The sequence below is a fragment of the Myotis yumanensis genome, unplaced genomic scaffold (assembly GCF_028538775.1).
Source record: "Myotis yumanensis isolate MYYU_CA2020_CCGP unplaced genomic scaffold, mMyoYum1.0.hap1 SCAF_2, whole genome shotgun sequence".
Lineage (NCBI taxonomy): Eukaryota > Metazoa > Chordata > Mammalia > Chiroptera > Vespertilionidae > Myotis > Myotis yumanensis.
Window position 1 is genome coordinate 71,447,573 of NW_027223753.1, and position 17,421 is coordinate 71,464,993.

Below are 17,421 nucleotides of genomic sequence, written 5' to 3' on the forward strand. Positions count from 1 at the left end.
GTTTTTTGTTAAGTTTATTCCTACGTATTTTATTCTTTTGATTGCAATTGCAAAGGAATTGTTTTCATTTTTTTTTCCTGAAGTTTTGTTGTTGTTATACAGGAAGGCAATGGATTTTTGCACATAGATTTTGTATCCTGCAACTTGACTATATTTGTTTATTGTTTCTAATAGTTTTTTGGTGGAATCTTTAAGGTTTTCTATATATAGAATCATGTCGTCTGCAAAAAGTGACAGTTTGACTTTTCCTTCCCTATTTGGATGCCTTTTATTTCTTTCTCTTTCCTTATTGCTCTGGCTAGGACTTCCAGCACTATCTATATACATAAAAGCCCAAGTGACCGAATGACCGGTTGACTAGTCGCTATGATGTGCACTGATCACCAGGGAGCAGATGCTCAATGCAGGAGCTGCCCCCTGGTGATCAGTGTGCTCCCACAGCCAACCTCCCATGGTTCCTCCCCTGTAGCCGGCTAATCTCCCGTGGTCCTTTCCCCCGCTGGCCAACCTCCTGTGGTCCCTTCCCCTGGCTGGCTTCCCCCTCCCCAACATTGGCCCCGATCCCCGGCCAGGCCAAGGGACCCCACCCGTGCACAAATTCATGCACTGGGCCTCTAGTGTTGAATAAGAGTGGTGAGAGTGGATATCTTTGCCTTGTTCCTGATCTTAGGAAAAGCTTTCAGTTTTACAACCGAGTATGATATTAGCTGAGGGTTTATCATATATAGCCTTCATTATGTTGAGGTACTTTCTTTCTATTCTTATTTTATTGAGTGTTTTAATCATAAATGGATGTTATATCTTATCAAATGCTTTTTCTGCATCTGTTGATAAGATCTCATGATTTTTATCCTTTTGTTAATGTGGTGTATTATGTTTTTTTAAAAAATATATATATTTTTATTGATTTCAGAGAGGAAAGGAGAAGGAGAGAGAGATTGGCTGCCTCCTCCACCCCCCTCCTCCCCCCACTGGGGATCAAGCCCACAACCCAACCATGTGCCCTTGACTGGAGTCAAACCTGGGGCCCTGCAGTCTGCAGGCTGATGCTCTATCCACTGAGCCAAACAGGCTAGGGCAGGGGTGGACAAACTTTTTGAATCGAGGGCCACAATGGGTTCTTAAACTGGACTGGAGGGCCGGAACAAAAGCATGGATGGAGTGTTTGTGTGAACTAATATAAATTCAAAGTAAACATCATTACATAAAAGGGTACGGTCTTTTTTTTTTTTTTTTTTTTTAGTTTTATTCATTTCAAACGGGCCGGATCCGGCCCGCGGGCCGTAGTTTGCCCACGGCTGGGCTAGGGCATGGTGTATTATGTTGATTGATTTGTGTATGTTGGACCATCCTTGTTTGTGCCCCGGAAATGAACCCCTCTTGATCATGATGTATTATTTTTTGGATATACTGTTGTATTCAATTTGCTAGTATTTTGGTTAGGATTTTTGCATCTATTCATCAGAGATATTGGTCTGTAGTTTCTTTTTTTGTGTTATCTTTGCCAGGTTTTGGTATCAGGGTTATGTTGGCCTCATAGAATGTGTTAGGAAACATTGCCTCTTCTTCAATTTTCTGGAAGAGTTTGATAGGATAGGTTTTAAATCTTCTTGGACTGTTTGGTAGAATTCACTGGTGAAGCCTGGACTTTTGTTTTTGGGAGGTTTTTGATGGTTTCTTCAATCTCCTCACTGCTGAACAGTCTATTTAGATTTTCCAATTCTTCTTGACTTAGTCTAGGAAGGTTATATATTTCTAGGAACTTATCCATTTCTTCTAGATTATTGAATTTGGTAGTATAAAGTCTTTCATAATATTTTAGTATGATCCTTTGTGTATCTGTGGTAATTTTTCTCTCATTTCTGATTTTGTTTACATGGCTCTTTTCCTTTTTTTCCTTTCTGAATCTAGCCAAGGGTTTGTCAATTTTATTAATCTTTTCAAAGAACCAGCTCTTTGCTTTATTGATTTTTTTTGTATAATCTTTCTCTATTTCATTTAATTCTGCTCTAAGTTTTCTATTTTCTTTCTTCTGCTGACTTTGGGTTGCTTTAGTTCTTTTTCTAGTACTTTAAGATGTGATGTTAGGTTGTTTATTGGAATTTCTCTTGTTTCCTGAGATAGGTCTGTAATGATATAAACTTCCCTCTTTTTAAAAAAAAAATATATTTTATTGTGTGTGATTTTTTTTACAGAGAGGAAGGGAGAGGGATAGAGAGTAGAAACATCGATGAGAGAGAAACATCGATCAGCTGCCACCTGCACTCCTCCCACTGGGGATGTGCCCGCAACCAAGGTACATGCCCTTGACTGGAATCGAACCTGGGACCCCTCGGTCCACAGGCTGACCCTCTATCCACTGAGCCAAACCAGTTAGGGCTATAAACTTCCCTCTTATTACTGCTTTCTCTGCATCCCAGAGGTTTTGATATGTTGTATTGTCATTCTCATTTGTCTCTATATATCTTTTGATCTCATCTTTTATTTCTTCTTTGACCCAGTCATTTTTTAGTAGTATGTTGTTTAATCTTCATGTATTTGTGTGTGTTTTTTACCTCCTTTTTGCAGTTGATTTCTAATTTCAAGGCATTGTGATCAGAGAATATGCTTGGTATAATTTCAATCTTCTTGAATTGGTTGATGCGAGCTTTGTGATCCAACATATGGTCCATCCTTGAGAATGTTCCATGTGCGCTAGGGAAGAATGTATAATCTGATATTCTGGAATGAAAGGTTCTGTAAATGTCAATTATGTCCATTTGGTCTAGTGGTTGTTTTATATATTGCAGTGCTCCCTGGTTGGGTGCATATATGTTAAAAAGTGTTATACTTTGTTGATGTAGTGTTCCCTTTACCATTATAAGTGTCCATCTTTGTCTCTTGTTATCTTGAAATCTATTTTGTCAGGTATAAGTATGGCTATATCTGTGGATGTGGTTTGCTTGGAGAATCATTTTCCACCCTTTTACTTTGAATCTACCTTTGTCTTTGCTTCTTAGATATGTCTCTTATTGACAGCATTGGTTGGGTTTTTTTTTTGTTTGTTTGTTTTTATCCACTCTGCTACTCTGTGCCTCTTTATTGGTGAATTCAGACTGTTTACATTTAGGGTAATTATTGATGTATGAGGATTTCCTATAGCCATTTTATCTTTTGTTTTCTGGTAGCTCTGTGCTTCCGTTGGTTCTTTTCCTTTATGTTTCTGTCTGTTGTTTTTGTTTGGTGGTATTCCATACATCTTTCCTCTGTTTCTTCTTTAAGCTATATGTCCTGGTTTGGGGATTTTTGTGTGTGGTTACCATTAGGTTTATAAAAAATGAAGTTGTATATATACCAATTTTTTTTCTTTTGAGTGCATTCGATCTTCAATTTCCTTTGCAGATTCAGACCTTTCTCCCCTCTCTTTTTATGTTTTGTTGTCACAGATTATCCCTGTTTATGCTGTAAGTTTTTTGGTCATCTTATTTGTAGTGTTGTGACCTTATGTTTTTTTTTCAGATAGAATAACTCCCTTGAATATTTCCTGCACTGGAGGTTTTCTGGTGACAAAATTCCTCCGCTTCTGTATGTCTGGGGATGTCATTATTTCTCCTTATTTAAAGGATAATTTTGCTGTATATATTATTCGTGGCTGGTAATTTCTCTTTTTCAGACATTTGAATATTTGGTTCCACTCTCTTCTGGCTTGTAGAGTTTCTGCTGAGAAGTGGGATGAAATTCTGATTGGTTTTCCTTTGTAGGTTACTTCTTTCTTTTCCCTGGCTGCTTTGAGAATTTTTTCTTTGTCATTAAATTTTTTTCTTTTTTCTTTTTTTGTAATTGATTTTTGACAGCTTCACTATCAGGTGCCTTGGAGAGGTAACTAGGTATTCTGTTTGCCTCTTGGATTAGAGAATTTAGTTCTTTCTCATCTACTATTTGTTTTAATAGACTCTCCATTCCATGCTCCCTGTCTTCCTCCTCTACAATCCCTATAATTCTAATATTGCTTTTTTTCTGATGGAATCAGATAGGTTTCATAGAGCTCTTTCATTTTTCTTTATCCTCAGGTCTCTCTCTTCTTCCCTCTGCATCATTTCTTGATTACTATCTTCAATATCACTAGTTCTTTCCTTTATCTCCTGGATTATATTATCTATGTTCAGTAGTTTACTCTTACTATCCTTAATTGCATGCTTCGTTTCTAGGATTTCTGATTGGTTATTTTATAAAATTTCAATTTCCTTGGTAAAATACTCATTTTTTTTCATTGATTTGTTTTCGGAGTGTACTGAATTGCCTGTCAGTATTTTTGTTGCATCTCATTGAGTATTTTCAGAACTGTAGTCTTGAAATATGTCATTTATATCACATATTTCCATGTGTCCCAGCTTGTTTTCTGGGGATTTTTCATTTTCTTTCTGGTCATCCTTGTTACTGCGGTTCTCTCATAGTATTTGCTGTTCTCCTTTGCTTATGCATTTATCTCTGAAGAGGTCTTTCTACTAATTTTCAGTAGATGGCACTGAATTGTAAGATTTTTTTCCCTCTGTGTTCTCCCAGTCTTGAATCTCCAGGGCTTCTGTAAGACAGTACAGCCACCCTGCTTGAGGGTGGGTTTTTTTTTCTCTCACCATAATGGAGACCCCTGACCTCTGAGGGTCCCACCTCAAGTACCCCTCCCGTGGATCAGTCACAGTAGGAAACAGTGGTTCAACGGCAACAGCTCTTACTTTGCAGATAGTATGCTCCTGGATCTGACTCCATGGGCAATGGGAAGTGAGTTTTGGGAATCCAAATGGCAGAGGCAGGGCTCTGTGACTTTGTTTCTTTGTCTGAAATACCACTGCTCAGCCTGACAGTGGAGAGCTGCCTGGCAGAATCTTGTGCTCTGACAGGCGTCTGTTAGCTCAGTCGCTGTTTGCTCCAGTCTGCTTACCTTGATTGACTGCCCCTGCAGCTCTCTATTCCTTCTGACCAAAGGAAGCACCTGCTACCACAGGCTTTCTCTCTTCTCTCTGCCAGCTGAGCCAGGAGCTCCCAGCTACAGGGCTGTGTCTACAGGCCGTCTGCACTTCACTCCCTTCTCATCTCTCCATTTGTTCCCAGTTGCCCACCTTTAGATGTTTCAGTGTGCTGGTCTCTAAGACATGTGTCTGTATTGAGCAGGGATTTCTTTGTTGAATTATAGTTGGTTAACTTATTGAAATTTTAGGGGGAGAGGAAAAGGTGCACTCTCATGCCACCATTCCTCTGAAATCTCTCCAAAAAAAATGACATCTGGTTTTATGATGACAAAGGATATTCTTAGATTTCTGGATAGTGACCCTAATAACCCCTGTAACCTATGTCCAAGGCCCAGTTTGGACATAGACTTCTATGCCTTCTTTTCACTCTGGCTCTCTTTTCCTTCCTGACTGGTTCTTCACTGATTTCAGCAGGTGCTGCCACCAGCTGGCTTGTTGTATGATTGCCTGTATGGAATCTTGTTCCTCAAGCTCTGGTACTGATTCATCATTGTCAGATTCTGTTCCAGACCCTGTCTGAACCTGGTGGCAACTCTTGTTCTGTAGCAGGGACAGTTTCTGTGGCTTCACCGGGCATTTTGTATAGGAAACTTGGAATAAAGATGGTGGCCTCCAAATATTTTTGATCTGTGGTTGATTGCATCCGTAGATGCAGAATCAGTAGATATGAAGGTCCAACTGTACATAGTATGCAGTTTTTTGCATGGATAATTTGTATTGCTTGTATATGCATGTGAAAACACCTGAAGGCTAGGTTTACTTAAAACTATAAGTTAGTAATAATTCCTATGTAAGCTGTTAAATATTTTTTGATGTATGAGTGGTTTTAAAAATTTATAAATGGTAATGTTAAAACATTGGTTATGTAACTACTAACGATGGGAATGAGACTTCTGTGTATGCTTTCTCTTTTCTATAGTTTTCACTTTTGAATAGTATAATATATTATTAAAAAAAAATTAAATAAGGCCGTAGCTGGTTTGGCTTGGTGGCTAGAGCGTCAACCTTCAGACTGAAGGGTCCTGGGTTCAATTTCAGTCAAGGGCACATGCCTGGGTTGCGGTTTCGATCCCCAGTAAGAGGCGTGCAGGAGGCAGCTGATCAATGATTCTCTCTCATCATTGATGTTTCTATCTCCCTCTCCCTTCCTCTCTGAAATCAATAAAAATGTATTTTAAAAAATAAAATGCTTGTGCCTTTTAAAAATAGCTTTAAAGTAATAATAATAATTAAATCAGGTTTTGAAAATCTTAACCCTTATGAAAATTAAAATAATTTATTGTAAAATATATATTTAAAAGCGTGAAATAAAAATATGTATGCAGTTTATTCAGTATTCATTTTATTGTTGGTGAACATTTGGGTTCTTTCAATTGTCTCTTATGGACAATGTAGCTATGAATATTTTTATATCTTCAGGTGCAAAAATATAAAAGTTTCTGTCAGATTTATACCAGAAATAAAACTGTGAAATCTTAGCATATTTAGCTTTAATAGATAATACCAAGAACTTTTCCAAAGTTCCAAGCTGTACTTGTTTATGTACATCTCCTTCAACAGTGATGGAGAGGGAACTGATTGTTCCACAGCTCCTCACCAACACTCACTAAATATTTTAATTAATTTTCTGAGCTACTTAGTTATTTTATAGATAATTGTTCACCATTTTCTATTAATTACATGTAATGCTTAATGAAATAATCAATAATAGATTGTTCTTTTTTGATTTTTCAGATATCTTTTTCATCTTCTAACGCTATGGATCAGGAGATGAAAAGTCTTCGAGAGAAACTTAATAAACTTAGGCAACAGAATGCCTGTTTGGTCTCACAGAATCATTCTTTAATGACTAAGATAGAATCTATCCACTTTGAATTAACACAGTCAAGAGCAAAAGTATGTTTCTTAAAATGGTGACTATGCTAACAGAAAATCATAATTACATGAAGTTTTAGAATTGGAAAAATATTCTTGTGTTGTTTTAAGGTGTTATGAATAGCTTTTATTATGATAATACTAGAGGCCTGTTGCACAAAGATTCGTGCAAGAATAGGCCTTCCTTCCCCTGGCTGCTGGCACAAGTTTCCCTCTGGCACCCAGGATCCCGGCCTTCGCTTTGGCCGCCACCTTTTGCCTTAGCTCCAGGCTGGCCACCGCCATCTTTGTCACATTAATTTGCATATTCCCTCCTTATTGGCTGTGGGTGCCACCATCTTTGTCATGAAGTGATGGTCAATTTGCATATTCTGTCTTTATTAGATAGGATAGTATCTATATATGGAATGAATTTAATATCTGAAAATGATTCAGAGAAACTTATATAGTCTGCATTTAGATAAGTCAGAGCTTCTTTAAATCTTTTTTTAAGTTTTATTTTAGAGAACATTTATTAAGCTGGGAAAAATTAAACAAGAAAGGGCCTAGGACAGTGATGGCGAACCTATGACACGCGTGTCAGAGGTGACACGTGAACTCATTTTTTTGGTTGATTTTTCTTTCTTAAATGGCATTTAAATATATAAAATAAATATCAAAAATATAAGTCTTTGTTTTACAATGGTTGCAAATATCAAAAAATTTCTATATGTTACACGGCACCAGAGTTAAGTTAGGGTTTTTCAAAATGCTGACACGCTGAGCTCAAAAGGTTCGCCATCACTGGCCTAGGATAACAGAGGGACTGAAATAAGCTAGGTTGAGCTGCTTTGGCTCACTAAAAAGTCAGAGAAAGGGGGGCTGTAGAGACGGGTTTAGGGGTTTGCTTGGGACAGACTGCTGATGCCCATCACTACCCTGGTTGCAAGCCTCTTAGGGGCCCTTTAGAGTTTAGGACATGCATGCCTGTGGGGGTGGGGAGGAGAGGAGGGGTTGGGGAAAGGCTTGGCTGTGCTCCTGGGAGGGAGAGCAAGCTTAAAATCTTAAGATTGCAAATTTGTGTGTTTTTATTAAAGGAAATAAACATTTATCTTTTTTATTTTTTATTGATTGATTTCAGAGAGGAAGGGAGAGTGAGAAGAGATAGAAACATCAATGATGAGAAAGAATCATTGATCTGCTGCCTCCTGCACAACCCCTACTGGGGATTGAGCCCACAATCCAGGCATGTGCCCTTGACCAGAATTGAACCTGGGACCCTTCAGTCCGCAGGTCGATGCTCTCTCTACTGAGCCAAACCAGCCAGGGACTCCATTGATTTTTTTTAGAGAGTGGAAGGGGGGAGAGAGAGAGAGAAAGAGAGAGAAAGAGAGAGAGAGAGAAACATTAATGTGAGAGAGACACATTGATTGGTTGCCTCTGTCACATACCTGTACTGGGGCTGGGATCAACCTGAAACCCAGGTACATGCCCTTGACCTGGAATCGAACCCACGACCCGGGCTGACACTCTAACCACTTAGTGACACCAGGCAGCACAATACATTCCCTTTTGTTGAAAACTTTAAAAATGGAAAAAAAAGAATGAGAAAGATCACTGAGTTCCACCATCTAGAACTACCTTGTTTGTTTTAGATCTCTATGCTTGAATCTGCTCAACAACAGGCAGCCAATGTGCCAATCTTAGAAGAACAAATTATAAATTTGGAAGCAGAAGTTTCAGCCCAAGATAAAGTTTTGAGGTAAGTATACTTTTTATAGCTTTAAAATTTCTATTCTGCCCTAGCCGGTTTGGTTCAGTGGATAGAGTGTCGGCCCACAGACTGAAGGGTCTCGGATTTGATTCCGACCAAGGGCACATACCTCGGTTGCAGGCTCCATCCCGGCCATCGTTGGGGCTAGTGCTGGTGGCAACCAATCAATGTGTCTCTGTAATATCAATGCTTCTCTGTCTCTCCCCCTCCTTTCCACTTTCTCTAAAAATTAATGGAAAAATATCCTTGCTTAAGAGTTAACAACAACAACAAATTTTTATTTCCTACTTCTGCTAAATCCTACTTCTGTTAAATCTTGTCCTCTGTCCCGATAAATCTGTACTGGACTATGGACTATGTTAGAATGTGTTGAATCAGTGTTAGCTCCTCTTGGCTTCAGGATTCATGCAGTATATGGGGACTTAAAAATAAAAGACTAGATCTAGGCTGAGATACTTATTTACATGCTTTTATTAAATTTTAACTTGTTCATTTCTTGCCTTACATAGCTGTATATGTAATTTGATGGAAGTATTCTTTTATTCCTTACTAAAACTCATAGATGTTAAATGATAAATATGCCTTTTCTCTATCTCTTCATTGGAGTTCAAGAAAGAAAATATACAGAATCAGGCAATTTATAATTTTTTCTATTCTGCTTTGAAATAAGAAATATATACATACTAAATAGCACATTAATTCATTTTAGTGATTCTTAAAGTGTAGTTCTGGAACCAGCAGTATTAGCATTATTTGGGAACTTGTTAGAAATACAAATCTCAGGTCCTATCGCATACTTACTGAATCACAAACTGTGAGAGGTGGGACCCATCAATCTTATGTTTAGTTTGTTTGTTTTTAAATATGAGGATAGATCATCTTTATTTGTGTATTTATTAATCCTCACCCAAGGACATGCTGCTTTTATTGATTTTAGAGAGAGAGGAATGGAGAGGGAGAGATATATAGAGAGAAACATCGATGAGTTGCCTCGCATACGTGCCCCAACCAGGGACTGAACTCTCAACTTAGGTATGTTCCCTAATTGGGAATTAAACCCGAAACCTTTTTGGTGTATGGGACAATGCTCCAACCAACTGAACCATCCAGCCAGGGCACAGTCTTAGGTTTTAATAAGTCCTGCAGATGATTCAGATGTACACTAAAGTTGTCTTTCATGACCATTAGAATTTTTCAGATTTTTTTGTAACTCATATATTATGGTTAGTCCTAGGTATTGTATATTTTTGGTTGTGAATTTGTTCTTGTTTTGTTCACTGATAGTACATGGAAAAGCTACTGCTTTTATTTTGTAACTAGTGGCCCGGCATGGATTCGTGCACATTGAAAGGAAATTAATTAGAAGAAATATTTTAATATTGCTACTTGCCATTTCTCTATAATAGAGGTATCAGAGATGAAAGGAAATTAGTAAAATGTATATGAAAATAATATATAAATTGATCAATAAACAATAACAACATGATATAACAACAAAGGCATGATATAAAAACAGCAAGAACATGATATAAAAGCAGCAAAAACATGATATAAAAACAATTGCCCTGACCGGTTTGGCTCAGTGGATGGAGCGTCGGCCTGCGGACCGAAGGGTCCCAGGTTTGATTCCAGTCAGGGGCATGTACCTTGGTTGTGGGCATATCCCCAGTGGGTGCTGTGCAGGAGGCAGCTGATCGATGTTTCTCTCTCATCGATGTTTCTAACTCTCTATCCCTCTCCCTTCCTCTCTGTAAAAAATCAATAAAATATAAAAACAAAAAGTAAAAAAAATAAAAACAACAAAAACATGATATAAAAACAGCAAAAACATGATATAAAAACAATAAGAGGGAGGAAGCAAGATGGCGGCGATATAGGCAGACGCGTCCCAGGTCTTGTCCCGGAGCAAACGGAGTAAGCAGCTGAAACTAATAACACCCACCCCGAATTGGCAAATTTACTCAGCTGGTGAGACGGCTTGCAGCCTGGAAGGGCAGACCTCCCCTGGAAAGGTTAAAAACCAGGGATCTGGGCAGGAAAGTTTGCCAGACCTGAGCCCAGAGGGTCGGAGGGAGACCGCATGGCAGACAGCCGCGTCTCTTGGGACAGACACAGACCCTGACCAGGGTAAGGAGTTCCGCGGGTTTGCTGGCGCCAGGAGATTTGAGATTTGGATTTTGTGATTGCGGAGAACTGAGACTAAAGGGGGCATCCTGAGGAACTGATCAGACCGTGCAGTGCCCATAAGAGAGGAGCGTTTCCCAGACCATGCAGTGCTGGTAAGAAGAGCGTTTCCCAGACCGGTAAGAGGAGCGTTTCCGCGGCCGGCCGGCGTTTGTCTGTTTCTTTGTTTTCACTGAACCCTGCTCATAGGACAGTTCGGATACAGACACTCACCTGTGCTGAAGAGAGGGTGAAGGTGCAGACGAGGGGAATCTGGGGAGAGGCTGAGGAAAGAGGGGGAGCCGGAGGAGGTGGCAGCGAATTGAGTGCTGAGACCCCCCTGGGCCCAGGACTGGGGCAGCCATTCCTCCAGAGGGTGGAATTCCTCCCCCCCAGCCCCCCAGGCAAGGAGCACAGCCACACCCAGATTCCACCCTGTATGAGATAAAGGACTAAAACAAGCTGATTAGTCCCTGGGAGTTACCAGGGTCTGGCCTATAGAGGGATTTTCAGTCCCACCAACAACACAGAGCAGGGTAAGGATTAAAAAAGGATAGAGAAGCTGTATAGCCTCAGAGGCCAACCCAAAAACACTGCCACCCAGAGGTTGAGCCACAAACTGACTCTTAGGGGAATACAAATTAAGGCAGACTGGATCACAAATACGGCCTGCTTTAAAATCAGGACTGTGATTTACAACACGGAGGAACAGTGTAATGCAGGCAACACTCTCCTAAATACCTGGCAGGACCAAGGCGAACCAGGCTGAAGAGTAGAAGAACCGAAAGACCATCACTACTGCAAATTTTTTCTTTTTCTTTTTCTTTTTAATTTTTTCACCTTTTTACTAAGAAACCAATTTTTTTTTCTCTTTTTCTTCTTTTTCCATCACCTGATTTTACCCTTTCAATTACCACATTTTTATTTTTAACCAGTATTATTACTCCTACCATTTTACCATTTTTTAAAGTGCCATTTTATTTTCTCTTTATTTTCTTTTGGGATTAGTGTTCTCCATTCTATTTTCATCGTTCCTTTAGCATTAATTTTCCCTATCTCAATTCCACCTCTTTGCTAAAACCCTCTTCCTTACTTTTCCCCTTTTGGTGTCCTGTTTCTCTTACCCTATTCCTGCTCCAGACCTTCCCAATTCCCTCTTTTTACCCCCTGTCTAATTCCACCCTACTTATATATCCTATTTCCAATCTACTGCTCTAAATCCTTATACACCTATTCTTTATCCTTCTTCACTTTCCAACCATTTTTTTTTCTCTCTTATCTTTCTATTGTTTTCTTGATTGTTGAATATATTGGGCTTTTTTTTTTTTTTTTTTTTTTTTTTTTTTTAAATTTGTTTGTTTGTTTTGTTTTGTGTTTTTTCTTCTTTTTTAGGACTGGTTGTGAGGTTGTTTTTCTTTTTCTTTTTCTTTTTCTTTTTTTTTTCTGCTGGTTTTTCCCTTCCCTCCCCCACCCCACCCCAGCTATTTTTGTGCTTCTGTTTTCCCTTACCCCTCTGGATATTATTGGTGGTTTGTAGTTTGCATTCATCTCCAGGGATCTGTTGCTGGAATTTGTTGAGATTAGTGGCAGTTCTATTCGAGTTTGCTCCTCATACGGGGAGTCTCTTCCCCACTTCTACTTCATTCTCTTTTTTCGCTCTCTTTTTTCCCCCCTCTTTTTTCCCAATTCTATTTTTGCACTCCTTTTTTGTTTGTTTTTTTCTTATTTTTCTTTTCTGTTCTCTCTTTTATCTTCTTCTCTTCGTTCTCCCTTATCCCCTAATTCTCTTAATTCGGTTGGTCACCTTTATTTGGAGTTATTAATATTGTGAATATACTTGTGTTCAGTGCCTGGTACGTTGTGCCTTGCTCTGTTGTATTTTGTGCCTTTAAATCAACGCAGCAGATCCAAGCAACAGCAGCCCCCTGATCACCGCAGCCTCCTGATCACCACAGCCTCCTGATCACCACACCCTCTGTCTGTGGAACAGCAACTGTACGTGAAGCCTCCCCCCACCAGCCAGAAGAGCCAACACAGCTGTGAACAACACCCACCAGAGGAGCTGCTGCCAACTGGAAAGCAGCTGCTACCGCAACCGTCTGAGCAGCAACCACAACCAAGGAGCCCCTGCCACCCAGGGAGCAGCCACTGAACACCTCAACATCTACATATGTCAGCGAGATCAAACATGGGTAGGCAAAGAAACCCCCAAAGGAAAGAAAAGGAGGACTCGCCAGAAAAGCAGCTAAGTGAGACAGAGATATGCAACATGACGGAAAAAGAATTCAGAATAAGGTTCCTAGAGTACATGCACCACATGTTCAAGAAGCAAGAAGAAACAGATGAAAAACTCAACTACTTATGCAAGAAGCTAGAAGAAACAGATGAAAAAATCAACAACTTAAGTAAGTCCCAAGAAGAAATGAAGAGTGACATAGCTTCAATAAAAAACTCCATTGAAAGTATCAACAGTAGACTGGGAGAAGCGGAGGACCGAATTAGTGAATTAGAAGACAAGGAAGCAAAACACACTCAAACTGTACGGCAAATGGAGAAAAAAATTAAAAGACAGGAGGAGAGCCTAAGGGAGCTTTGGGACAACATGAAACGAAACAACATACGAATAATAGGGGTGCCAGAACAACAGAAAGATGAACATGGATTAGAAAACCTATTCGAAGAAATAATATCAGAAAACTTCCCTGAGGTGGGGAAGAAAAAAGTCACACAAGCCCAGAGAGTCCCAAACAAGGTGAACCCGAAAAGACCCACACCAAGACACATCATAATTACCATGGCAAATGTTCAGGATAAAGAGAGAATCTTACAGGCTGCAAGAGAGAGACGGAAAGTAACATACAAGGGATCTCCCATTAGATTATCAAATGATTTCTCAACAGAAACACATCAGGCCAGAAAAGAATGGACGGAAATCTACAAAGTGATGCAAAGCAAAGGACTGAATCCAAGAATACTCTATCCAGCAAGGCTATCATTCAAAATTGAAGGGGAAATAAGAAGCTTCACAGACAAAAAAGGGCTAAGGGAGTTTATCACCACCAAGCCAGCCATGCAAGAAATGCTAAAGGGACTGGTGTAAAAAGAAGAAATATCAAGCTCAGAAAGAAAACAGCCACACACACACACACAAAAAGAAATGGCTACAAACAAATACCTTTCAATAATAACTTTAAATGTAAATGGACTAAATGCTCCAACCAAAAGACATCGAGTGGCTGAATGGATAAAAAAACATGACCCATACATCTGCTGTCTACAAGAGACCCACCTCATTAGAAGGGACTCACACAGACTGAAAGTGAAGGGATGGAAAAATATCTTTCACGCAAATGGAAAGGAAAAGAAAGCTGGGGTAGCAATACTTATATCTGACAAAGTACATCTCAAAGTGAAGGCCATAACCAGAGATAAGGAAGGCCACTTCATAATACTAAAGGGATCAATACAACAAGAAGATATAACCCTGGTAAACATATATGCACCCAATGCAGGAGCACCCACATACATAAGAAAACTTCTGGAAGATATCAGGGGAGAGATCGACAACAATACAATCATAGTAGGGGACTTTAATACACCACTGACATCACTGGATAAATCCGCTAGACAAAAAGTCAGCAAAGAAACAGCAATCCTAAATGACTCACTAGATCAGATGGACTTAATTGACATCTTCAGAACACTTCACCCCACAGCTGCGGAATATACATTCCTCTCAGGTGCTCATGGGACATATTCAAAAATAGACCACATATTGGGTCACAAGCAAAGTCTCCACAAATTCAAGAAGATTGAAATCATAAAAAGCTTCTTCACAGACCACGATGGCATAATGTTAGAAATAAACTACAATAAAAACAACCCAAAATACTCAAACACTTGGAAGCTGAATAGCATGTTATTAAATATTGATTGGGTTACCGATGACATCAAAGAAGAAATTAAAAACATCCTGGACACTAATGACAATGAAAACACAACAATCCAAAACCTCTGGGACACAATGAAAGCAGTCCTGAGAGGGAAGTTTATAGCTCTACAGGCCTATCTCAAAAAACAAGAAAAAATGGTAGTCAATCATCTAACTCTACAACTCAAAGAATTAGAAAGAGAGCAACAAGAAAACCCCAGAGTGAGCAGAAGGAAGGAGATAATAAAGATTAGAGCAGAAATCAATGAAATAGAGACCAAAAAAACAATACAGAAAATCAATGAAACCAAGAGCTGGTTCTTTGAAAGGATAAACAAGATTGACAAACCCCTAGCCAGGCTCACCAAGAAGCAAAGAGAGAGGTCCCAAATAAACCAAATCAGAAATGATAGAGGCGAAATAACAACAGACCCCACAGAAATACAAATGATTGTTAAACAATACTACGAGCAACTCTACTCCAACAAACTGGACAACCTGGAGGAAATGGACAAATTCCTAGAAAAATACAACATTCCAAAACTCAATCAGGAAGAATCTAAAAACCTCAATAGGCCAATAACTATGGAAGAAATTGAAGCAGTCATCAGAAAGCTTCCAGCAAACAAAAGCCCAGGGCCAGACGGCTTCACAGGGGAGTTCTACCAAACATTCAAGGAAGAACTAAAACCTACCCTCCTCAGACTACTACAAAAAATTCAAGAGGAAGGAACGCTTCCAAGCTCATTCTATGAAGCCAGCATCACCCTAATACCAAAACCAGGTAAAGACATCACAATGAAAGAGAATTACAGGCCAATATCCCTCATGAACATAGATGCCAAAATCCTCAACAAAATCTTAGCAAATCGGATCCAGCAGTACATCAGAAGGATCATACACCATGACCAAGTAGGATTCATCCCAGAGATGCAAGGATGGTACAACATCCGTAAATCAATAAATGTGATACATCACATAAACAAATTGAAAGAAAAAAACCACATGGTCATATCAATTGATGCAGAAAAAGCATTCGACAAAATCCAACACCCATTTTTGATAAAAACTCTCAGAAAGGTGGGAATAGAAGGATCATACCTCAACATAATAAAAGCCATATATGACAGGCCCACTGCCAACATCATACTCAATGGACAAAAACTAACACCATTTCCCCTAAGAACAGGAACAAGACAGGGATGCCCACTCTCACCACTCCTGTTCAACATAGTACTGGAAGTATTAGCCATTGCAATTAGGCAAGAAGAAGGAATAAAAGGCATCCAAATTGGAAAAGAGGAAGTAAAACTGTCCTTATTTGCAGATGACATGATATTATACATACAAAACCCTAGAGACTCCATCAAAAAGCTACTAGACTTAATACATGAATTTGGCAATGTAGCAGGATACAAAATTAACCCCAAGAAATCTGAGGCATTTCTATACACCAACAGTGAACTTTCAGAAAGGGAGATCAGAAAAACAATCCCATTTACCATCGCACCAAAAAAATTAAGATACCTAGGAATAAACTTAACTAAAGAGGTTAAAGACCTCTACTCAGAAAACTACAGGACGTTGAAAAAAGAGATAGAGGAAGACATAAACAGATGGAAGAACATACCATGTTCTTGGATTGGTAGAATCAACATCATTAAAATGTCCATACTACCCAAAGCAATCTATACATTCAACGCACTTCCCATTAAAATACCAATGGCCTTCTTCAAAGATCTAGAACGAACTCTCCAAAAATTCATCTGGAATAAAAAAAGACCCCGAATAGCTGCAACGATCCTGAGAAAGAACAAAGTAGGTGGGATCTCAATGCCAGATATCAAGCTGTATTACAAAGCCACTGTTCTCAAAACTACCTGGTACTGGCACAAGAACAGACATATAGATCAGTGGAATAGAATAGAGAGTCCAGAAATTAGCCCGAACCAATATGCTCAATTAATTTTTGACAAAGGAGGCATGAACATACAATGGAGCCAAGATAGTCTCTTCAATAAATGGTGTTGGGAAAATTGGACAGACATATGCAAGAAAATGAAACTAGACCACCAACTTACACCATACACAAGAATAAACTCAAAATGGATAAAGGACTTAAATGTACGACAGGAAACCATAAAAATTCTAGAAGAATACAAAGGCAACAAAATCTCAGACATATGCCAAAACAATTTCTTCACTGATACAGCTCCTAGGGCAGTTGAAACTAAAGAGAAACTGAACAAATGGGACTACATCAAAATAAAAAGCTTCTGCACAGCAAAAGAAACCATCAACAAAACAACAAGAAAACCCACCTCGTGGGAAAACATATTTGCCAACGTCATATCGGATAAGGGCTTAATCTCCAAAATTTATAGGGAACTCATACAACTTAACAAAAAGAAGATAAACAATCCAATCAAAAAATGGGCAAAGGATCTAAATAGACACCTTTCAAAAGAGGACATTCAGAAAGCCAAGAGACATATGAAAACATGCTCAAAGTCACTAATCATCCGAGAGATGCAAATCAAAACAACAATGAGGTACCATCTCACACCTGTCAGAATGGCCATCATCAACAAATCAACAAACGACAAGTGCTGGAGAGGATGTGGAGAAAAAGGAACACTTGTGCACTGCTGGTGGGAATGCAGACTGGTGCAGCCACTATGGAAGGCAGTATG

The 17,421-nt window shown here is 39.1% G+C and overlaps 1 protein-coding gene across 9 annotated transcripts in view; it reads left to right on the plus strand.

The window, feature by feature from the left end:
* Window positions 1–17,421, plus strand: part of CCDC18 (coiled-coil domain containing 18) — a 139,487-nt gene that overhangs the window by 4,694 nt on the left and 117,372 nt on the right. For 7 of the 9 annotated variants that reach the window (XM_070405615.1, XM_070405609.1, XM_070405614.1 and 4 more), the window contains 2 exons: window positions 6,741–6,902; window positions 8,516–8,622. In XM_070405615.1, the coding sequence (XP_070261716.1) occupies window positions 6,765–6,902; window positions 8,516–8,622 (245 nt within the window). In that variant the 5' untranslated portion in view covers window positions 6,741–6,764. Of the gene's footprint in view, window positions 1–6,740; window positions 6,903–8,515; window positions 8,623–17,421 lie in introns of those variants that run through there. The other 2 variants (XM_070405612.1, XM_070405617.1) reach the window with 2 other exon arrangements.